This window comes from Ranitomeya imitator, chromosome 2 (assembly GCF_032444005.1).
Source record: "Ranitomeya imitator isolate aRanImi1 chromosome 2, aRanImi1.pri, whole genome shotgun sequence".
In the NCBI taxonomy this organism is placed as follows: Eukaryota; Metazoa; Chordata; class Amphibia; order Anura; family Dendrobatidae; genus Ranitomeya; species Ranitomeya imitator.
Window position 1 is genome coordinate 642800741 of NC_091283.1, and position 24039 is coordinate 642824779.

General features: G+C 43.8%; 1 protein-coding gene across 1 annotated transcript in view; it reads right to left on the reverse strand.

Moving 5' to 3' along the window:
* Positions 1–24039, reverse strand: part of LOC138665391 (C-type lectin-like) — a 54648-nt gene that overhangs the window by 20642 nt on the left and 9967 nt on the right. The window contains exons 2-3 of the mRNA XM_069752818.1: positions 13893–14119; positions 12480–12614 (exon numbers count right to left, since the gene is read on the reverse strand). Coding sequence (XP_069608919.1) covers positions 12480–12614; positions 13893–14119 — 362 coding nt within the window. The remainder of the gene's footprint in view (positions 1–12479; positions 12615–13892; positions 14120–24039) is intronic.

Consider the following 24039-nt stretch of genomic DNA (forward strand, 5'->3'; position numbering starts at 1 on the left):
AAGGAAGGCTGTTGTAAATAAGCATTGCGCGTCCGAGGGTGATTATATTCTTATTCGGTATCTACTCACCCTCGGACGCGCCATGCTTCTTGATTTGTAATTAATGTTTATTTGCAATGTGCTTTTGACTTACTCAATTATTTTTTTAATTATTGATTTTATTAAATTAATAGTTTAACATCTTATTGGAAATAATTTAAAGGAGACGCGACAGGACAACACTCGGTGGATGCCATATCTGTGTTAACAACTCCAAAAAACTTTCAGTTAACTTCTTGCAGGAGAAAGAAATTGTAGCTGTTGGACCTTTGTAGTACAGTTCCAGATATTTGTTGTGTGTTTGTTTTGATTGTTAAAATGTCTGCATTTGAGATCTCAACACGATCTTATTTTTTATAATCAAATTAATTTTTTTTATATTTAATGATGTTGGTTCAAGGGGTACACGGGCCGCAGTAGACAGGTCAGTGGAGGCCTAGTGGAAGGAGGGACCGCAGATGCGCCACTGTTTCACCCATACACAATTAGTAGGCCTAATGCAGCGTAGTTTCCAACAGCTACTAAACGAGAGCCGGAAGATCGAAGCTCAGGAAAGGCAACCTGGGGAACACCTTGGAGTGTAACACAACCTCTCTCTACACCACGGAAGGGCTGATTCTTAGGAAGGAAGGCTGTTGTAAATAAGCATTGCGCGTCCGAGGGTGATTATATTCTTATTCGGTATCTACTCACCCTCGGACGCGCCATGCTTCTTGATTTGTAATTAATGTTTATTTGCAATGTGCTTTTGACTTACTCAATTATTTTTTTAATTATTGATTTTATTAAATTAATAGTTTAACATCTTATTGGAAATAATTTAAAGGAGACGCGACAGGACAACACTCGGTGGATGCCATATCTGTGTTAACAACTCCAAAAAACTTTCAGTTAACTTCTTGCAGGAGAAAGAAATTGTAGCTGTTGGACCTTTGTAGTACAGTTCCAGATATTTGTTGTGTGTTTGTTTTGATTGTTAAAATGTCTGCATTTGAGATCTCAACACGATCTTATTTTTTATAATCAAATTAATTTTTTTTATATTTAATGATGTTGGTTCAAGGGGTACACGGGCAGCAATAGACAGGTCAGTGGAGGCCTAGTGGAAGGAGTGACGGCAGACAGGCATCAAAGGCCTAACATTGGGCTGGCTGTAGGCAAGTTAAAATTGGTTCCAGGGGAACACGGCCATCAGTGGCCTGGTCAGTGTAGTTGTAGTTGAAAGAACGGGACGCAGACAGGCTTCGAAGGCCTAACATAACAAACTTGGGCTGGCTGTAGGCACTTTTAAATTTGTTCCAGGGGTACATGGGCAGCAGTGTATGGTCAGTGGAAGTCTAGTGGAAGGAGTGACCGCAGACAGGCTTCCAAGGCCTAACATAACAAACTTGGGCTGGCTGTAGGCACTTTTAAATTGGTTCCAGGGGTACACGGGCAGCAGTGGTCTGGTCAGTGGAAGTCTAGTGGAAGGAGTGACCGCAGACAGGCTTCCAAGGCCTAACATAACAAACTTGGGCTGGCTGTAGGCACTTTTAAATTGGTTCCAGGGGTACACGGGCAGCAGTGGTCTGGTCTGTGGAAGTCTAGTGGAAGGAGTGACCGCAGACAGGCTTCGAAGGCCTAACATAACAAACTTGGGCTGGCTGTAGGCACTTTTAAATTGGTTCCAGGGGTACACGGGCAGCAGTGGTCTGGTCAGTGGAAGTCTAGTGGAAGGAGTGACCGCAGACAGGCTTCCAAGGCCTAACATAACAAACTTGGGCTGGCTGTAGGCACTTTTAAATTGGTTCCAGGGGTACACGGGCAGCAGTGGTCTGGTCAGTGGAAGTCTAGTGGAAGGAGTGACCGCAGACAGGCTTCCAAGGCCTAACATAACAAACTTGGGCTGGCTGTAGGCACTTTTAAATTGGTTGCAGGGGTACACGGGCAGCAGTGGTCTGGTCAGTGGAAGTCTAGTGGAAGGAGTGACCGCAGACAGGCTTCGAAGGCCTAACATAACAAAATTGGGCTGACTGTAGGCACTTTTAAATTGGTTCCAGGGTAACACGGCCAGCAGTGGCCTGGTCAGTGTAGTAGTTGTAGAAAGAAGGGACCGCAGACAGGCTTCGAAGGCCTAACATAACAAAAATGTCAAAACAATGGTATTGTCAGTGCCAGGCATTGAAGGATGTCAGCGCCTAGACTACACATTGGTGAAGCTGTGAGAGATAATTTTGCTAGTGGTAGAGCACTGTTTGAGCTGGGGGGGGGAACTGTCTTGTGGCCGGCGGTACAGGCACAGGGCCCCTCATATTACAACGGTGTGTCTGACGTTGGGTGCGCACCACCACCGCCAGAGACACTTTATTGTACTATGAGGGACCCAGTGGCAGTGCCGTCGACCAAAAGCGGCCACACCCACCTCTTCAGACAAACAGCACTCTCAAGGGTCCAAGCGCAAAGTGGCGATAGCACGGCCCCGTGTGGGGAGTTTGGCCATTTCGTGAGGTGGAAACATGTCGTATGCTGGACAATCAGGTGAAGAAAATTACGAGATTGGAAAAGTCATTCAGAATAGTCCACAGGCAAGACCTTTTCATAGGAAAGCTAGGTGTCAGCCGGGCAGGGTGGGGCAAAAGATTTTGAAATCCAGTTGTGGTTCATTTTAATGAAGGTTAGATCATCTACATTTTGGGTAGCCAGACGAGTCCTTTTTTCTGTTAGTATTGAACCTGCAGCACTGAATACTCTTTCTGATAGGACACTAGCTGCCGGGCAAGCAAGCTCCTGCAATGCATATTCTGCCAATTCTGGCCAGGTGTCTAATTTGGATGCCCAGTAATCAAATGGGAATGACGGTTGAGGGAGAACGTCGATAAGGGATGAAAAATAGTTTGTAACCATACTGGACAAATGTTGTCTCCTGTCACTTTGAATTGATGCTGCAGTACCTGTCCTGTCTGCGGTCATAGAAAAATCACTCCACAACCTGGTCAGAAAACCCCTCTGGCCAACGCCACTTCTGATTTCTGCCCCTCTAACACCTCTGGTCTGCTGGCCCCTGGAGCTCGTGTGAGAACGATCACGGGCGCTGTGTGCAGGGAATGCCAGAAGCAAACGGTCAACAAGAGTTGATTGTTTTGTTGCCAATATTAGTTCCAAGTTCTCATGTGGCATAATATTTTGCAATTTGCCTTTATAGCGAGGATCAAGGAGGCAGGCCAACCAGTAATCGTCATCGTTCATCATTTTTGTAATGCGTGTGTCCCTTTTGAGGATACGCAAGGCATAATCCGCCATGTGGGCCAAAGTTCCCGTTGTCAAATCTGCGGTTGTGCTTGGTTGAGGGGCAGTTGCAGGCAAATCTACGTCACTTGTGTCCCTCAAAAAACCAGAACCCGGCCTTGCCACGCCACCAATTTCCCGTGCCCCCGGGAAAGCTTCCTCATTAAAAATATACTCATCCCCATCATCCTCCTCATCCTCCACCTCCTCTTCGCCCGGTACCTCGTCATGTACACTGCCCTGACCAGACAATCGCTGACTGTCATCAAGGCTTTCCTCTTCCTCTGGTGCAGACGCCTGATCCTTTATGTGCGTCAAACTTTGCATCAGCAGACGCATTAGGGGGATGCTCATGCTTATTATGGCGTTGTCTGCACTAACCAGCCGTGTGCATTCCTCAAAACACTGAAGGACTTGACACATGTCTTGAATCTTCGACCACTGCACACCTGACAACTCCATGTCTGCCATCCTACTGCCTGCCCGTGTATGTGTATCCTCCCACAAAAACATAACAGCCCGCCTCTGTTCGCACAGTCTCTGAAGCATGTGCAGTGTTGAGTTCCACCTTGTTGCAACGTCTATGATTAGGCGATGCTGGGGAAGGTTCAAAGAACGCTGATAGGTCTGCATACGGCTGGAGTGTACAGGCGAACGGCGGATATGTGCGCAAAGTCCACGCACTTTGAGGAGCAGGTCGGATAACCCCGGATAACTTTTCAGGAAGCACTGCACCACCAGGTTTAAGGTGTGAGCCAGGCAAGGAATGTGTTTCAGTTGGGAAAGGGAGATGGCAGCCATGAAATTCCTTCCGTTATCACTCACTACCTTGCCTGCCTCAAGATCTACAGTGCCCAGCCACGACTGCGTTTCTTGCTGCAAGAACTCGGACAGAACTTCCGCGGTGTGTCTATTGTCGCCCAAACACTTCATAGCCAATACAGCCTGCTGACGTATGCCAGTAGCTGCCCCATAATGGGAGACCTGGTGTGCAACAGTGGCAGGTGCGGATGGAGTGTTTGTGCGACTGCGGTCTGTGGACGAGCTCTTGCTTCTGCAGGAGGACGAGGAGGAGGAGGAGGAGGAGGGGGTGCGAACGGCTACAGACAACTGTTTACTAGACCGTGGGCTAGGCAGAACTGTCCCAAACTTGCTGTCCCCTGTGGACCCTGAATCCACCACATTTACCCAGTGTGCCGTGATGGACACGTAACGTCCCTGGCCATGCCTACTGGTCCATGCATCTGTTGTCAGGTGCACCTTTGTGCTCACAGATTGCCTGAGTGCATGGACGATGCGCTCTTTAACATGCTGGTGGAGGGCTGGGATGGCTTTTCTGGAAAAAAAGTGTCGACTGGGTAGCTCGTAGCGTGGTACAGCGTAGTCCATCAGGTCTTTGAAAGCTTCGCTTTCAACTAACCGGTAGGGCATCATCTCTAACGAGATTAGTCTAGCTATGTGGGCGTTCAAACCCTGTGTACGCGGATGCGAGGCTAAGTATTTCCTTTTTCTAACCATAGTCTCATGTAGGGTGAGCTGGACTGGAGAGCGGGAGATCGTGGAACTAGCGGGGGTGCCGGTGGACATGGCAGACTGAGAGACGGTGGGAGATGGTATTGTTGCCGCCGGTGCCCTAGATGCAGTGTTTCCTACTACGAAACTGGTGATTCCCTGACCCTGACTGCTTTGGCCTGGCAAAGATACCTGCACAGATACAGCAGGTGGTGCGCTAAATGGTGGTCCTACACTGCCGGAAGGGATGTTGCGTTGATGACTAGCTTCATTGGCCGAGGGTGCAACAACCTTAAGGGACGTTTGGTAGTTAGTCCAAGCTTTCAAATGCATGGTGGTTAAATGTCTATGCATGCAACTAGTATTGAGACTTTTCAGATTCTGACCTCTGCTTAAGGAAGTAGAACATTTTTGACAGATGACTTTGCGCTGATCAATTGGATGTTGTTTAAAAAAATGCCAGACTGCACTCTTTCTAGCATCGGATACCTTTTCAGGCATTGCAGACTGAGCTTTAACCGGATGGCCACGCTGTCCTCCACCAGGTTTTGGCTTTGCCACGCGTTTTGGGCAAGATACGGGCCCGGCAGATGGAACCTGTGGCGATGTTGATGCCTGCTGCGGCCCCTCCTCCTCCTCTGCTTCAGAACTGCTGCCGCCTGCACCCTGTTCCCCCAATGGCTGCCAATCGGGGTCAAGAACTGGGTCATCTAATAACTCTTCTTGTACCTCCTGCGCAACTTCGTCTGTGTCACCGTGTCGTTCGGTGGTATAGCGTTCGTGATGGGGCAACATAGTCTCATCAGGGTCTGATTCTTGATCAGCACCCTGCGAGGGCAATGTTGTGGTCTGAGTCAAAGGACCAGCATAGTAGTCTGGCTGTGGCTGTGCGTCAGTGCACTCCATGTCAGATTCAATTTGTAATGGGCATGGACTGTTAACTGCTTCACTTTCTAAGCCAGGGACGGTATGTGTAAAGAGCTCCATGGAGTAACCCGTTGTGTCGCCTGCTGCATTCTTCTCTGTTGTTGTTTTTGCTGAAGAGGACAAGGAAGTGACTTGTCCCTGACCGTGAACATCCACTAACGACGCGCTGCTTTTACTTTTACCAGTTTCACGAGATGAGGCAAAAGAGCTAGAGGCTGAGTCAGCAAGATAAGCCAAAACTTGCTCTTGCTGCTCCGGCTTTAAAAGCGGTTTTCCTAATCCCAGAAAAGGGAGCGTTCGAGGCCTTGTGTAGCCGGACGACGAACCTGGCTCCACAGCTCCAGACTTAGGTGCAATATTTTTTTCCCCACGACCACCTGATGCTCCACCACTAACACTACCCTCATTACCAGCTGACAATGAACGCCCCCGGCCACGACCTCTTCCACTAGACTTCCTCATTGTTTTAAAAACGTAACCAAACTAACGTTATTTGTTGCAGTCACACAACTTACACGGTGAGCTATAACTTCAGTATGATTAAGCTACCCCTTTACAGGTTGGTGAGACCACAGCGAAAATCAGGCCCAATGTTACACACTCTTTTTTTGGTGGCTGCAAATTAGAGAGATGCCCCACACGCAGGACTGTCACTGAAGCACAAATGTTAATATTAATGTCACACTATTATTTTTTTTTTATTTTTATTTTTTTCAGGAACACTTTAGAAACCCCCCAAAAAAAAAAAAATAGATTTTTGCAGGGAGAATTTAGAAAACAAATGTAACAAACTATATGCTTTCTATGGGCCACTGAGTGAGAGATGACGCACACAGGAATCAGGAGTGGCACACAAGCCCAGAGGCCAATATTTTTCTACCAATGATTGATGGAGTTATTTTCTCTGGTAGATTTTGGAACCCAAATCAAGGAAAAAAAATGTAGGCTTTCTATGGACCACAATTGGAGAGAGAGAGAGAGAGAGAGAGAGATGGCACACCCAGGAGTCAAGACTGGCACACAAGCAGAAAGGCCAATATTAATCTCCCATTTTTTGGGGGGTTTTTTTTTTTTTTTTTTTTTTCAGGGAGACTTTAGAAAAAAAAATAATAAAAAAAATATGATTTTATCAGGAAGAATTTAGAAACCAAATAAAATAAAATGATTTTTTCAGGGAGAATTTATAAAACAAATAAAAACAAAAATAGGCGTTCTATGGCCCACTGACTGAGAGATGACGCACACAGGAGTCAGGAGTGGCACACAAGCCCAGAGGCCAATATTTTTCTACCAATGATTGATGTAGTTATTTTCTCTGGTAGATTTTGGAACCCAAATCAAGGAAAAAAAATATAGGCTTTCTATGGACCACAATTGGAGAGAGAGAGAGAGAGAGAGAGAGATGGCACACCCAGGAGTCAAGACTGGCACACAAGCAGAAAGGCCAATATTAATCTCCCACTGTTTTTTTTGGTTGTTTTTTTTTTTTTTTTTTCAGGGAGACTTTAGAAAAAAAAATAATAAAAAAAATATGATTTTATCAGGAAGAATTTAGAAACCAAATAAAATAAAATGATTTTTTCAGGGAGAATTTATAAAACAAATAAAAACAAAAATAGGCGTTCTATGGCCCACTGACTGAGAGATGACGCACACAGGAGTCAGGAGTGGCACACAAACCCAGAGGCCAATATTTTTCTACCAATGATTGATGTAGTTATTTTCTCTGGTAGATTTTAGAACCCAAATCAAGGAAAAAAAATATAGGCTTTCTATGGACCACAATTGGAGAGAGAGAGAGAGAGAGAGAGAGAGAGAGAGAGAGAGATGGCACACCCAGGAGTCAAGACTGGCACACAAGCAGAAAGGCCAATATTAATCTCCCACTGTTTTTTTTGGTTGTTTTTTTTTTTTTTTTTTCAGGGAGACTTTAGAAAAAAAAATAATAAAAAAATATGATTTTATCAGGAAGAATTTAGAAACCAAATAAAATAAAATGATTTTTTCAGGGAGAATTTAGAAAACAAATAAAACCAAAAATAGGCGTTCTATGGCCCACTGACTGAGAGATGACGCACCCAGGAGTCAAGACTGGCACACAAGCAGAAAGGCCAATATTAATCTCCCACTGTTTTTTTTTTTTTTTTTCAGGGAGACTTTAGAAAAAAAAATAATAAAAAAAATATGATTTTATCAGGAAGAATTTAGAAACCAAATAAAATAAAATGATTTTTTCAGGGAGAATTTAGAAAACAAATAAAACCAAAAATAGGCGTTCTATGGCCCACTGACTGAGAGAGAGAGAGAGATGGAACGCTTAGTACTGGCACACAAGCCCAAAGGGCAATATTAATCTCCCTTTTTTTTTCCAGGGAGAATTTCTAAAACCCAAAAAAAAAAAAAAATAGGCTTTCTATGGCCCACTATTTGTGAGAGAGATGGGACGCTCAGGACTGGCACAGATGGCACGCTCAGGACTGGCACAGAAGCCCAGAGGCCAATATTAATCTCCCTTTTTTTCTGGGAGAATTTATAAAACCAAAAAAATATTTAAATAGGCTTTCTATGGCCCACTATTTGTGAGAGAGATGGCACGCTCAGGACTGGCACAGATGGCACGCTCACAACTGGCACACAAGCCCAGAGGCCAATATTAATCTCCCTTTTTTCAGGGAAAATTTATAAAACCAAAAAAAAAATTAAATAGGCTTTCTATGGCCCACTATTTGTGAGAGAGATGGCACGCTCAGGACTGGCACAGATGGCACGCTCACAACTGGCACACAAGCCCAGAGGCCAATATTAATCTCCCTTTTTTCAGGGAAAATTTATAAAACAAAAAAAAAAATTAAATAGGCTTTCTATGGCCCACTATTTGTGAGAGAGATGGCACGCTCAGGGCTGGCACAGATGGCACGCTCAGGACTGGCACACAAGCCCAGAGGCCAATATTAATCTCCCTTTTTTTCAGGGAGAATTTATAAAACCAAAAAAAAAAATAAATAGGCTTTCTATGGCCCACTATTTGTGAGAGAGATGGCACGCTCAGGGCTGGCACAGATGGCACGCTCAGGACTGGCACACAAGCCCAGAGGCCAATATTAATCTCCCTTTTTTTCAGGGAGAATTTATAAAACCCAAAAAAAAATAAAATAGGCTTTCTATGGCCCACTATTTGTGAGAGAGATGGCACACTCAGGACTGGCACACAAGCCCAAAGGCCAATATTAATCTCCCACTGTATTTTTATCAGGGAGAATTTATACACCCCACAAAAAAAAATACAGAAAAATGAAAAGGCTTTCTATGGCCCACTATGTGAGAGAGATGGCACACACAGGGATGGCACTCTAGCAGAAATGCCAAATTGCCAATCTTAATCTCCCACCAAAAAAAAAAAAAAAAAAAAAAACAGGGAATGTCCTACAATTACTATCTCCCTGCCTGCAGTAATCTCAGCCAGGTATGGCAGGCAGCTACTATCTCCCTGCCTGCAGTAATCTCAGCCAGGTATGGCAGGCAGCAATAAGGAGTGGACTGATGCACAAATGAAATAAAAAGTGTGGACAAACAAAAAAGATAGCTGTGCAGAAAGGAAGGAACAAGAGGATTTGTGCTTTGAAAAAAGCAGTTGGTTTGCACAGCGGCGTACACACAGCAATGCAGCTATCAGGGAGCCTTCTAGGGCAGCCCAATGAGCTACAGCGCTGAGGGGAAAAAAAAAAAAAAAAAAACTTCCACTGTCCCTGCACACCGAGGGTGGTGTTGGACAGTGCAAATCGCTGCAGCACAAGCGGTTTTGTGGTTAATGGACCCTGCCTAACGCTATCCCTGCTTCTGACAAAGCGGCAGCAACCTCTCCCTAAGCTCAGATCAGCAGCAGTAAGATGGCGGTCGGCGGGAACGCCTCTTTATAGCCCCTGTGACGTCGCAGACAGCAAGCCAATCACTGCAATGCCCTTCTCTAAGATGGTGGGGACCAGGACCTATGTCATCACGCTGCCCACACTCTGCGTTTACCTTCATTGGCTGAGAAATGGCGCTTTTCGCGTCATTGAAACGCGACTTTGGCGCGAAAGTCGCGTACCGCATGGCCGACCCCGCACAGGGGTCGGATCGGGTTTCATGAAACCCCGACTTAGCCAAAAGTCGGCGACTTTTGAAAATGTTCGACCCGTTTCGCTCAACCCTAGCCTGGGGTCATGGTTTCATGAAACCATTGCTGAAGAAAAGACAAAAAATGACTGATTTTTGCCAAAGAGTACCTTTGACAAATCACAATCCTTCCAGGAAAATGCTCTGTGGTAAGATGAAACAAAAATAGAGTTTTTTGGCAATGCAAAGCAACAGTTCGTTTACAGACGGCGTAATGAAGCTTATAAGGAAAAGAACACCCCAGCAACAGTTAAGCATGTTGCACTGTAGGATCCATAATACTGTAGGGTTTATTTGCTGCGTCTGGTGCTGGAAGACTTGACCGTATCACACGAATCATGAAATCAGAGTATTATGAAGAGATTTTAGAGCGCAATATCCTATCCATTGTAAGAAAACTTGGTGTGAGTCAAAGACAATAACAAAAAGCACACATCCAAAAGTAGAAGGGGACTGTTGAAAAGAAAGATGGACTGTTTGAAAGTGGCCAGCAATGAGTCCTGACTAGTGATGAGCGAATATACTCATTACTCAAGATTTCTCGAGCACGCTCGGGGGTCCTCCAAGTATTTTTTAGTGCTCGGAGTTTTAGTTTTTCTTGCCGCAGCTGAATGATTTACATCTGTTAGCCTGCATAAGCACATGTGGGGATTCCCTAGCAACCAGGCAACCCCCACATGTACTTATGCTGGCTGACAGATGTAAATCATTCAGCTACGGCAAGAAAAACTAAAACTCCGAGCACTAAAAAATACTTGGAGGACCACCGAGCATGCTCAAGAAATCTCGAGTAACGAGTATATTCATTCATCACTAGTCCTGACCTCAATCCCTTTGAAAATCTTGGGGTGAGCTGAAATGTGCCATTGGGAAAAAGAACGCTGCAAACATTCAAAAGCTTGAACAAACTGCAAAGGAAGAGTGGGAGAAAATACCAGATGAGAAGCGCAAGAAGCTTATAGATGGCTACAAGAAACCTTTGGCGGCTGTAATCAAGGGTGTGCAACCAAGTATTAATCACGGGGGCCGTTATTGCTGCACATTCTGTTTATTTCATTTCTTCTTTCAAATTGCAACATGTAAGTTGAAAAGCAATGTTTTATTGTTGTATTACTTTGGACCACTAATTAAAAAATCCTGAGGATATAACTTTGGTACATTTACATTTATTCCTGAAGATATTCTACAGTCTATGAAAAAAATGAAGGGGTGCCAATAATGATGAGCAGGACTTTATATATGTATCTGCAGAATAAAGTTCGCACATCAATTATAGCCAATTTTGAACAGTGTTTAAATTGAATCTGTAGCATATAGATCATAGGGAGCCTAATCATATGTTATGCAATTCCATGTCTTACTCCAGAGAAATCAGCATTTTCATTGTATGTAAATTACCTCTTCCAGACTGTGGGCCGGACACAGATCTGCATGTAAATAAAAGGTTACCAGCCTGATGAGTAATGATTATCAGTGTTACCAGTGTGATGTGTAAGGCTACGTTCACATTAGCGTTACGCTAATGTGCGTCGCTGTTGCGTCGGCGACGCAGCGGCGACGCAGCGGCGACGCGCCCCTATGTTTAACATAGGGGACGCGTGCGTTTTTTTGTTAGCGTTTTTCGACATGTGCGTCGTTTTCGACGCTAGCGTCGGACGCACGAAAATGCAACAAGTTGCATTTTTCGTGCGTCCGATTTTCGTCAAAAAACGACGCACGCGTCGCAAAACGCAGCGTTTTTGCGCGCGTTTTTGGTGCGTCGCGCGTTGCGTCGCCGTTGCGTCGCCGACACATCGGCGCGCAACGCTAATGTGAACGTAGCCTAATGGACGCTCTCTGCTCTCCTGATCTCACTGCAGCTGTGTGTGACTATACCTGACACATCGGCAGGTTCCTCACAACTTCAGTTTCCATCTCTCAAGGAGGGTTGCAATTTTGTTGCAATACAGCAGAGCTGTGAGAGCTGCAGTAAATGTTTTTGCAAAAAGACAAAGTTCAGTTGTACTGTTCTGCGTTAGTTACATGTTTCAAACTGGTATCTACCCTTTTCATGCAAAATACGCTCTGGAAATGCAGCTCATTTACATATGAGAACAACATGGATATATCTTTGGAATAAGACATTTAATCACAGATATCAAGGTATCATTCCAATATAGACAAATTAGCTAGGTTGATGCCCATTATTGGTTCTTTCTATGGAGCCTCATCAAAATTATAACATTTAGAATCCTTATATAATTCAAGATAAACATATCGAACATGCCAGCTTCTATCCCCAATGCGCGTTTTGTGTAGCTTCCTTAGAGTATGCAATATACAGATGTGTCTCTTGCGATATGCATTTTCATTTCTATTGCAACCCAGATTTTGCTGTAGTAGCTTACTGGCTTTTTGCTAGGATCTTTCCATTGAAATAAAAAATCATATGTATTTTAAAAAAATTGTCGCAATAAAAGTGTTTTTTTTTAAGTGTTTTTTTTATAGCTTTATGGACTCTTGGATCTCTGTTTTTTAAAATTATATAATTTAGTAGGTGTAGTAGGAGATGCCTTAAGTATAGAAAAATTTGCTGTACTTACTAAGTTTTTCTTCCAGACACCAAGCCAAACATTCTTGGTATTTTTAACACTTTCTTTAAGTAATCTTTGCAGATCATTATTTTCGTCCAAGCTATGAACAGAACTCAAATCTCCACTATGATTACGACAAAAGTCCTAGGAAAGAAAATATAATATAAAAAAAATTATCTTGCATTATAATATTAATACAGTTAAATATTGGCAAAATAGTATGTGTGCATGTGTGTATGGTATGGATATAGGGATTTATTACTGCTACTTTTGGTGAATCTTGAAGGGAAAATGTCATTATAAAATTAACTATTGGTTTAATCTAGATTTTGTATTAACCCTAGTTTTCCTGAACCCCTTTACCCCCGAGCATGTTTTCACCTTCATGACCAGGCCAAATTTTACAATCCAGACCAGTGTCACTTTATGCGGTAATAAATGCTTCAATGGATCCCACTGATTCTGAGATTGTTTTTTTTGTGACACATTGTTCTTTATTTTAGTGGTATATTTATATATCAGAATTTTGACGAAAATTTTGAATATTTTGCAGTTTTTAACTTTTAACTTGCATGCCCTTAAGCTAGATAGTTGTATTTCACAAAATAGTTACCATAATAAATAACATTTGCCACATGTCTACTTACTATTAGCATAATTTTTTAAACAATTTTTTTTTAATTTAGAAGGGTTAAAAGTTGATCAGCAATTTCTAATTTTCCCAACAAAATTTACAAAACCAATTTTTTTTTTAGGAACCACCTCACATTTGAAATGACTTTGAGGGCTTTATATTAAAGAAAATAACCAAAACTGACATTTTAAAAACTGCACCGCACAAGGTGCTCAAAACCACATTCAAGAAGTGTATTTAACCCTTCACGTGTTTCACAGGAGTTAAAGCATTGTTGAAGAAAAAAATGAAAATTTTACTTTTTATGAAAAATATTTCTTTAGTCGCAATATCAGTGCTTTTTATACCCCTTGACTCCCCACCTATGATCCATAAATACCATTTTTATTCCTCCCGCGGTGTATGTAAATATCCTCGGCCTCCTCCGATGGGCGGGGCTTATTGTCAGTCTCCACCCCCTCCTCGGCTTGCTGTGCGCATTCCTTTCTGTGAATATCACAGATCGCGTATAGTTATACAGATATTTTTATATTTATATGTGTTATTTGGGGATATTGGGAAAAAGGTAACGGAAAAAGAAACATGTCTATTGTTCTCATTTTATAGTTTTAATGCATTGAAATACATTTGAAATTCTGTTGCCCTTTACATCACAATTATTTTTGTGCATGTAATATTTAGATTTTTTTAATTGAGAGTGGGGCTGGAAACTACTGTTTGGCCTAGCAGTGACTTGTGCAAGCTCATTTTACCCCACAGATTGTACACAATTAGACATATAAACATACATTAGCTGCGTAGAAGCCAGTAGACTCTTCAAAAATATGGTACTTGCTTGTTCCTTTATCAGGACAGGCAGCATGTTCTGCATCACTATGATCACTATATTGACTCAGAGACAGGTCTTCTTCATCCATCTCATCCTCGTTGTAGTATTCATCAAATGACTTATAAAAGTTATCTTCATTTGCAGCAACCTTAATTAACTGATCATCGTTTTCCTGCTCATAATCTCCTAAGATAAAAAGAAAAATAAAATCATATATAAAAAACTTCCTTCTACTGTGGGCTTTATCAGTTAGGCTCTGGTAACAATTCTGCTAGATTTTTTTTTTACCAGGATGGCATTGGGCTTGATTATTTATTTATTATACATTGCTTATATAGTATGATCATATTCACCCAGCACTTTACATAAATTATCATTGTTGTCTCCAAAGAGTCTCACAATCTAAATTTACTTTCAGCATATATCTTTGGAGTGAGGGAGGAAACCGGAGAACCTGGAAGCAACTCACCTAAACAAAGGGAGAACATAGAAACTTCTTGCAGATGTTGACCTTGGTGGAGATTTAAACCCAAGAACCCAACTCTGCAAAGCAACAATGCTAACTAGTGATGATCGAGCACTAAAATGCTCGAGTGCTTGGTACTCGAATTGAGCAGGTCAGACGCTTGGATGAGCTCAACTAGAGTACCGAGTATAATGGAAGACATTGGGAAACTTTAGCATTTTTCCGGAATACACCAACCGGAGAGCTGGTGAGGCTGGATGATCACAGAAATGGAAGGAACAGGGATCAAATGGAATGGGGACAGAATGGGGAAGAAGCCTGGGCACATCTCTGACTCACTGGTTGCTGCTGGGAACATTGTTGTCAGAGTATTACTCCCCTTTTAGAGGCTGACAATAAAACATACAAAACCGAAGATAAAATGGATTTTATAGGAGAAAATTTTAGGAAACATTCTTTCCTGTATAATGACTTGTACATAAGACAAAATTAAAAATAGAACCTCCTCCACATCTTAGTAGCCAGGTCATCTCTCACCGTATTTCCACATCCCCACCACTCACCGGTAAATCTAATTTTAACATTTTACTACCTTATCTGGACATGTGGTGTGTGTGTGATATGTGTTATGATCTGGTGGCCTAGGAGCAGCATGAGACGTACTCTGGAGAAGGTGGTCCCTGTACTGACCGCAAACCCTGAACCTAGCAGCGCAACTAGAAATAGCTGTGGGGGGTACCTGACACTCCCTAGACCCCTCGGCACAGCCTAAGATCTAACTTCCCCTAAAGACAGAAACAGGAAACCTATCTTGCCTTAGAGAAAATCCCCAAAGGATAGATAGCCCCCCACAAATATTGACGGTGAGAGGAGAGGGAAATAACATACACAGAAATGAAATCAGATTTTAGCATAGGAGGCCATACTAGCTAAAAAGTAAGAAAAGAACAGAGTACTATGCGGTCAGTATTAAAACACTAGAAAATATCCAGCACAGAAAATACGAATCACCACATCTGACTAAAGACATGGGGGGTATATCTGCATCTCCAGAGACACAGCTTAGCTGCAAAAAATCCTTCACAGACAAAGCTGAACAAGAAAAAAACATGGATATGCACAAAACTTTAAGGTCCACAGCAGGTGGACAGCAAAAACAAAGCCAGAACTTATCTTTGATGAAAAGAACAGCAAAACAGGAGAGACCAGAAGGGAAGTGAATCCTCCAAAAACATTGGACAACTGGCAGGGACTACAGAGTCCAGCAAGGCTATATACCCCAGTCAGTTTTGCAATTAGTAGATACACCTGTCCAATCCTGCAGTCCAGTCACAACTGCATTAGCCTCTACAACCACCGGAGGGAGCCCAAAAGCTGAATTCACAACAGATATGGTCAGATACATCTTGTTTAATTTACGAAAGGAGGAATCTGAAACTCACAAAGCCTACGTGGACAATGCTAGAACTGTCAAAAATTAGAAGAAAGTGAGACTCAGATACACCCTGTATTAAACATAAAGGAGGGCCTTATAAACATTCTGTTAAAATTGTTAGGTAGTGGGACTCCTAGTCACATAAAGCCTATGCATTAAGTGCAAGTGCTGTCAAAAATTAGAAGGAGAGACTGCAATACACCCTGAAGACATGCAGAGGTGGGCCTCAGAAAACATTTATTTTTCATATTTTTGAGGAGTGGTAAAGCCTATGTGATAAGTGCAAGGGCTGAAAAACATTTACCCCATGATGGTATGCTTATATCTGTAAGAGAACTGTAAAGGTAGGCCTTATAAACATCCTGTAAAAATTATGAAGGAGGGCTTCATACACACCCTGGAAAAATTAAGAACGAGGGTCGCATGAATATCAAGCAATTGCGAGCATGCTCGCTCATTACTTATGCTAACCAGTGAAACTGCAAGAATAACTTAAAAAAAAAAAAAACCTATGGACAGATCTGTTTTCAGGAGACAAATAATTTTAGAGGGTGGCAGACACTGAAGCAAAAGGAATACAGCCTATAATAACAAAATAACATAAGGACTTAGATATTATGGCTGCAGCACTCTGGAATGCAGACTTTGATGGAATGGTCTTCATGAGTCATGTCACATTTGGAGAGCCCTTGATGTGTCCAAGCAGTGTAAAACCTTCTCAAATTTGTCCCACAATTTCTGCTGAATGTGTAAATACTCCATATATGGCAGACTCCGAAGGGATAGAGCGCTATTTGCCTCCTGTAGCACATATTTTCCTAGAATAGTTTGTGAACTCCATATACAGAGCCCCTAAGTGACAGAAGAGCATTATACCCCCTTCCAGTGACCCCATTTTTGAAAATATACCCCTTTGGGAGTTTATATGCATGATTAGTAACGATTTTGACTCCATGAGTGTTTTCCAGAAACAACACGCACTGGATGTTGCTGAGTGAAAATTGCAAACTTCCGTTGTAGTGACCAATACGTTGTAGTGAGTCCAGTACATTGTAGTGCCCATCTTGTGCTTCTGGAGACACGCACAAGTAAATTAGGCGGGCTCTCATTGCTACAGAAATGCAAACATGTTTACGCTAAATGTGGCTTATGCCCATTGTGGAGCTCATAAGGGAGATGTGAAGTTCATCGGGCCGCTCACAGTGAACTGAGCATAGGAACTGCAGCTTCAGTGACTGCAGGTAACCTCTATGACGTTACCGCTCGTCACTGAAGATAGCTCAGCTCAGAATCTCCTGGATGTCAGTGTGAACTGTTGTGAATTCTGTTGTCAAGCTCCCTCTTGTGGTCATGAATGGTACTTCGGCTGGTTCTGTCAATGGGCTTCCTCTGGTGGTTGTGAGTGGAGCTGCGGCTTCTGAGTTTCCTTCTACAGGTGACGAGGTTAATTCGTTAGCTGGCTGCTCTATTTAACTCCACTTAGATCATTGCTCCATGCCACCTGTCAATGTTCCAGTATTGGTCTAGCTCTCTCCTGGATCGTTCTTGTGACCTGTCTTCCCAGCTGAAGCTAAGTTTCTGCTTGTTTTTCTCTGGTTTGCTATTTTTCTGTCCAGTTTGCTATTTTGATTTTTGTCTTGCTTGCTGGAAGCTCTGGGACGCAGAGGGAGCGCCTCCGCACCGTGAGTCGGTGCGGAGGGTCTTTTTGCGCCCTCTGCGTGGTCTTTTTGTAGGTTTTTGTGCTGACCGCAAAGTACCTTTCCTATCCTCTGTCTGTTCAGTAAGTCGGGCCTCACTGTGCTAAATCTATTTAATCTCTGTGTTTGTAATTTTCATCTTTACTCACAGTCATTATATGTGGGGGCTGCCTTTTCCTTTGGGGAATTTCTCTGAGGCAAGGTAGGCTTTATTTTTCTATCTCTAGGGCTAGCTAGTTTCTTAGGCTGTGTCGAGTTGCATAGGGAGTGTTAGGAGCAATCCACGGCTATTTCTAGTGTGTGTGATAGGATTAGGGATTGCGGTCAGCAGAGTTCCCACGTCTCAGAGCTCGTCCTATATTATTAGTAACTATTAGGTCATTCCGTGTGCTCTTACCCACTAGGTCCATTATTGTCCTTACCACCAGGTCATAACAGTACAGGTGGCCCAAAGTATTAATGCATCTCAATAGAGGGATAAGAGAACTTCTGAGACCATTTTTTTTTCTTTGCACTGTGTTTTGTTTCTCTTTTCCCCTAGACCTTTGGGTGGCTCAGGACACAGGTATAGGTATGGACATTCAAGGTCTGTCCTCTTGTGTGGATCATCTCACTGCAAGGGTACAAAACATTCAAGATTTTGTGGTTCAGAATCCTATGTTAGAGCCTAGAATTCCTATTCCTGACTTATTTTCTGGGGATAGATCTAGGTTCTTGAATTTCAAAAATAATTGTAAACTGTTTCTAGCTTTGAAACCCCGCTCCTCTGGTGACCCCGCTCAACAAGTAAAAATCATTATTTCTTTGTTGTGTGGTGACCCTCAAGACTGGGCATTTTCCCTTGTGCCAGGAGAGCCTGCATTGCGTGATGTTGATGCGTTTTTTCTGGCGCTTGGATTGCTTTATGATGAACCAAATTCAGTGGATCAGGCAGAGAAAATCTTGCTGGCTTTGTGTCAGGGTCAGGATGAAGCGGAGGTGTACTGTCAGAAGTTTAGAAAGTGGTCTGTGCTTACTCAGTGGAATGAATGTGCCCTGGCGGCAATTTTCAGAAAGGGTCTTTCTGAAGCCCTTAAGGATGTCATGGTGGGATTTCCCACGCCTGCTGGTCTGAATGAGTCTATGTCTTTGGCCATTCAGATCGATCGGCGCATGCGTGAGCGCAAAGCTGTGCACCATATGGCGGTGTTCTCTGAGCATAGGCCTGAGCCTATGCAGTGTGATAGAACTTTGACCAGAGCTGAAAGGCAAAAACACAGACGTCGGAATGGGCTGTGTTTTTAGTGTGGTGAATCCACTCATGCTATCTCCGATTGTCCTAAGCGCACTAAGCGGTTCACTAGGTCTGCTACCATTGGTACGGTACAGTCGAAATTTCTTTTGTCCGTTACTCTGATTTGCTCTTTGTCATCCTATTCTGTTATGGCATTTGTGGATTCGCGTGCTGTCTGAATTTGATGGACTTGGAGTTTGCTAGGCGCTGTGGTTTTTTCTTGGAGCCCTTGCAGTATCCTATTCCATTGAGAGGAATTGATGCTATGCCTTTGGCCAAGAATAAGCCTCAGTACTGGACCCAATTGACCATGTGCATGGCTCCTGCACATCAGGAGGATATTCGCTTTTTGGTGTTGCATAATCTGCATGATGTGGTCGTTTTGGGGTTGCCATGGCTACAGGTCCATAATCCAGTATTGGATTGGAAATCTATGTCTGTGTCCAGCTGGGGTTGTCAGGGGGTACATGGTGATGTTCCATTTTTGTCTATTTCGTCATCCACCCCTTCTGAAGTCCCGGAGTTTTTGTCGGATTACCGGGATGTATTTGATGAGCCCAAATCCAGTGCCCTACCTCCTCATAGGGATTGCGATTGTGCTATCAATTTGATTCCTGGTAGTAAGTTTCCTAAGGGCCGACTGCTCAATTTATCTGTGCCAGAGCACGCCGCTATGCGGAGTTATGTAAAGGAATCCTTGGAGAAGGGTCATATTCGCCCGTCGTCGTCACCATTGGGAGCTGGGTTCTTTTTTGTGGACAAGAAGGATGGTTCTTTGAGACCTTGTATTGATTACCGCCTTCTTAATAAGATCACAGTCAAATTTCAGTACCCTTTGCCGCTGCTGTCGGATTTATTTGCTCGGAATAAGGGGGCTAGTTGGTTCACCAAGATAGATCTTCGTGGTGCGTATAATCTTGTGCGTATTAAACAGGGCGATGAATGGAAAACAGCATTTAATACGCCCGAGGGCCATTTTGAGTACCTGGTTATGCCATTCGGGCTTTCCAATGCTCCATCAGTATTTCAGTCCTTTATGCATGACATCTTCCGAGAGTACCTGGATAAATTCCTGATTGTATATTTGGATGATATTTTGATCTTCTCGGATGATTGGGAGTCTCACGTGAAGCAGGTCAGAATGGTGTTCCAGGTCCTTCATGCGAATTCTTTGTTTGTGAAGGGGTCAAAGTGTCTCTTTGGAGTTCAGAAGGTTTCATTTTTAGGTTTCATTTTTTCCCCTTCTACTATCGAGATGGACCCTGTTAAAGTCCAGGCCATTTATGATTGGACTCAGCCAACATCTGTGAAGAGTCTGCAAGAGTTCCTGGGCTTTGCTAATTTTTATCGTCGCTTCATCAGTAATTTTTCTAGTGTTGCTAAACCGTTGACTGATTTGACCAAGAAGGGTGCTGATGTGGTCAATTGGTCTTCTGCGGCTGTGGAAGCTTTTCAGGAGTTGAAGCGTTGTTTTTCTTCTGCCCCTGTGTTGTGCCAGCCAGATGTTTCGCTTCCGTTTCAGGTCGAGGTTGATGCTTCTGAGATTGGAGCAGGGGCTGTTTTGTCGCAAAAAAGTTCTGATGGCTCGGTGATGAAACCATGTGCCTTCTTTTCTAGAAAGTTTTCGCCTGCTGAGCGCAATTATGATGTTGGCAATCGAGAGTTGTTGGCCATGAAGTGGGCATTCGAGGAGTGGCGTCATTGGCTTGAAGGAGCCAAGCATTGCGTGGTGGTCTTGACGGATCACAAGAATTTGACTTATCTCGAGTCTGCCAAACGGTTGAATCCTAGACAGGCTCGTCGGTCGCTATTTTTCTCCCGTTTTGATTTTGTGGTTTCGTACCTTCCAGGCTCTAAGAATGTGAAGGCTGATGCCCTGTCAAGGAGTTTTGTGCCCGACTCTCCGGGTGTTCCTGAGCCGGCGGGTGTTCTCAAAGAGGGGGTAATTTTGTCTGCTATCTCCCCTGATTTGTGGCGGGTGCTGCAAAAATTTCAGGCTGATAGACCTGACCGTTGCCCAGCGGAGAAACTGTTTGTCCCTGATAAATGGACTAGTAGAGTTATCTCTGAGGTTCATTGTTCGGTGTTGGCTGGTCATCCTGGAATCTTTGGTACCAGAGATTTGGTGGCTAGATCCTTTTGGTGGCCGTCTTTGTCGCGGGATGTGCGTTCTTTTGTGCAGTCCTGTGGGACTTGTGCTCGGGCTAAGCCCTGCTGTTCTCGTGCCAGTGGGTTGCTTTTGCCCTTGCCGGTCCCGAAGAGGCCCTGGACGCATATCTCTATGGATTTTATTTCGGATCTCTCTGTCTCTCAAAAGATGTCGGTCATTTGGGTGGTTTGTGATCGCTTCTCTAAGATGGTCCATTTGGTACACTTGTCTAAATTGCCTTCCTCCTCTGATTTGGTGCCATTGTTTTTCCAGCATGTGGTTCGTTTACATGGCATTCCGGAGAACATCGTTTCGGACAGAGGTTCCCAGTTTGTTTCGAGGTTTTGGCGAGCCTTTTGTGCTAGGATGGGCATTGATTTGTCTTTTTCCTCGGCTTTCCATCCTCAGACTAATGGCCAAACCGAACAAACTAATCAGACTTTGGAAACATATCTGAGATGCTTTGTTTCTGCTGATGAGGATGATTGGGTGTCCTTCTTGCCTTTGGCTGAGTTCGCCCTTAATAATCGGGCCAGCTCGGCTACTTTGGTTTCGCCGTTTTTCTGCAATTCTGGTTTCCATCCTCGTTTCTCTTCAGGGCAGGTTGAGTCTTTGGACTGTCCTGGTGTAGATACCGTGGTGGATAGGTTGCAACAGATTTGGACTCATGTGGTGGACAATTTGACATTGTCCCAGGAGAAGGCTCAATGTTTCGCTAACCGCCGGCACTGTGTGGGTCCCCGACTTCGTGTTGGGGATTTGGTTTGGTTGTCGTCTCGTTATGTTCCTTTGAAGGTTTCCTCTCCTAAGTTTAAGCCTCGTTTCATTGGTCCGTATAAGATTTCTGAGGTTCTCAATCCTGTGTCGTTTCGTTTGACCCTTCCAGCTTCTTTTGCCATCCATAATGTATTCCATAGGTCATTGTTGCGGAGATACGTGGCGCCTGTGGTTCCATCTGTTGATCCTCCTGCCCCGGTGTTGGTTGAGGGGGAGTTGGAGTATGTGGTGGAGAAGATTTTGGATTCTCGTATTTCGAGATGGAAACTCCAGTACCTGGTCAAGTGGAAGGGTTATGGTCAGGAAGATAATTCCTGGGTCTTTGCCTCCGATGTTCATGCTGCCGATCTGGTTCGTGCCTTTCATTTGGCTCGTCCTGGTCGGCCTGGGGGCTCTGGTGAGGGTTCGGTGACCCCTCCTCAAGGGGGGGTACTGTTGTGAATTCTGTTGTCAAGCTCCCTCCTGTGGTCATGAATGGTACTTCGGCTGGTTCTGTCCATGGGCTTCCTCTGGTGGTTGTGAGTGGAGCTGCGGCTTCTGAGTTTCCTTCTACAGGTGACGAGGTTAATTCATTAACTGGCTGCTCTATTTAACTCCACTTAGATAATTGCTCCATGCCACCTGTCAATGTTTCAGTATTGGTCTAGCTCTCTCCTGGATCGTTCTTGTGACCTGTCTTCCCAGCTGAAGCTAAGTTTCTGCTTGTTTTTCTCTGGTTTGCTATTTTTCTGTCCAGCTTGCTATTTTGATTTTTGTCTTGCTTGCTGGAAGCTCTGGGACGCAGAGTGAGTCGGTGCGGAGGGTCTTTTTGCGCCCTCTGCGTGGTCTTTTTGTAGGTTTTTGTGCTGACCGCAAAGTACCTTTCCTATCCTCTGTCTGTTCAGTAAGTCGGGCCTCACTGTGCTAAATCTATTTCATCTCTGTGTTTGTAATTTTCATCTTTACTCACAGTCATTATATGTGGGGGGCTGCCTTTTCCTTTGGGGAATTTCTCTGGGGCAAGGTAGGCTTTTTTTTTCTATCTCTAGGGCTAGCTAGTTTCTTAGGCTGTGTCGAGTTGCATAGGGAGCGTTAGGAGCAATCCACGGCTATTTCTAGTGTGTGTGATAGGATTAGGGATTGCGGTCAGCAGAGTTCCCACGTCTCAGAGCTCGTTCTATATTATTAGTAACTATTAGGTCATTCTGTGTGCTCTTACCCACTAGGTCCATTATTGTCCTTACCACCAGGTCATAACAGTGAACGGTCGCATCATGCCACCGTTCATCAGCACATCCAGATGTAGCAGGGATGGATTACTGCTTGGTACAAATGGATTATCTTCTTGTCGGACAAATGAGGAATATGCTTTATGTTAATTTCCTTTTTTCAGCAATAAATGGGAAAAATAGGGTCGGGAAGTATTTATTTCAAATAAAGAATTTTATTCTTGCTGTGTGTTTATTTCAAAACGTACTATGGGCTTATTATTGGGAGTGTCTTATAGACGCTTCTCCATTACTAACCCCTGGGCTTGATGTCAGCTTACAATGCAAAGCTGACATCAATCACAACCATATTACCCAACTTGCAACCACCACAGGGCAAGTGGGAACAGCGAGGCTTATGGATGCGTCATTTCTGGCGCGGATGAGGGCTGCTATTGCAGTTTGGTGGGGATGGGCAATATCCCTGGCCCTTTCCCAGGCTATTAACATCAACCCACATCTGTCTGTTTATCCTTTGCTGGTTTGATTTTATACGGGGACCCTATGACATTTTTTTTCTTGGGTCTCACATAAAGAAAGAAGTAAAGGCTAAGCAAATAGCTGTGTGTTGTTATTAGTAGCATGGGAACCTTTTGGGATATTGTCCCTTTTCCTAGATTATTAACATCAGCCCTCAGCCATGGGCTTTCATTCTGCTGGTTATGAAAATTACATGGATGCCCACGCCATTTTTTTAAACCTAATTCTTAATTTTACACAAGATGTACACAGTGGGTGCTGAATACAACTCCCATCATTGTTACCTAGTCGTACTGATCTCAGGGGGACCAGGCGACAATGGTGAGAGCTGCCTTCAGCACCTGGTGCCTGGGATCAGTGCGAACACACTGCTTTTTCACAGGTGCTGATACATGTCACACGTATGACACACAGATGTTATCTGTATGTCCTCCGTGTGCACGTGTGCCGCACGCTATTTGTCAGTACTGCGCAAAAAATAAGGACATGTCTGGCGGTTTTTCCTGAAATTGAAATGTCTACAACTTGCAACTTTTTATGAATTCCCTAAGGTCCATAAGAGGTGCACTTCTCAGAGAGAGC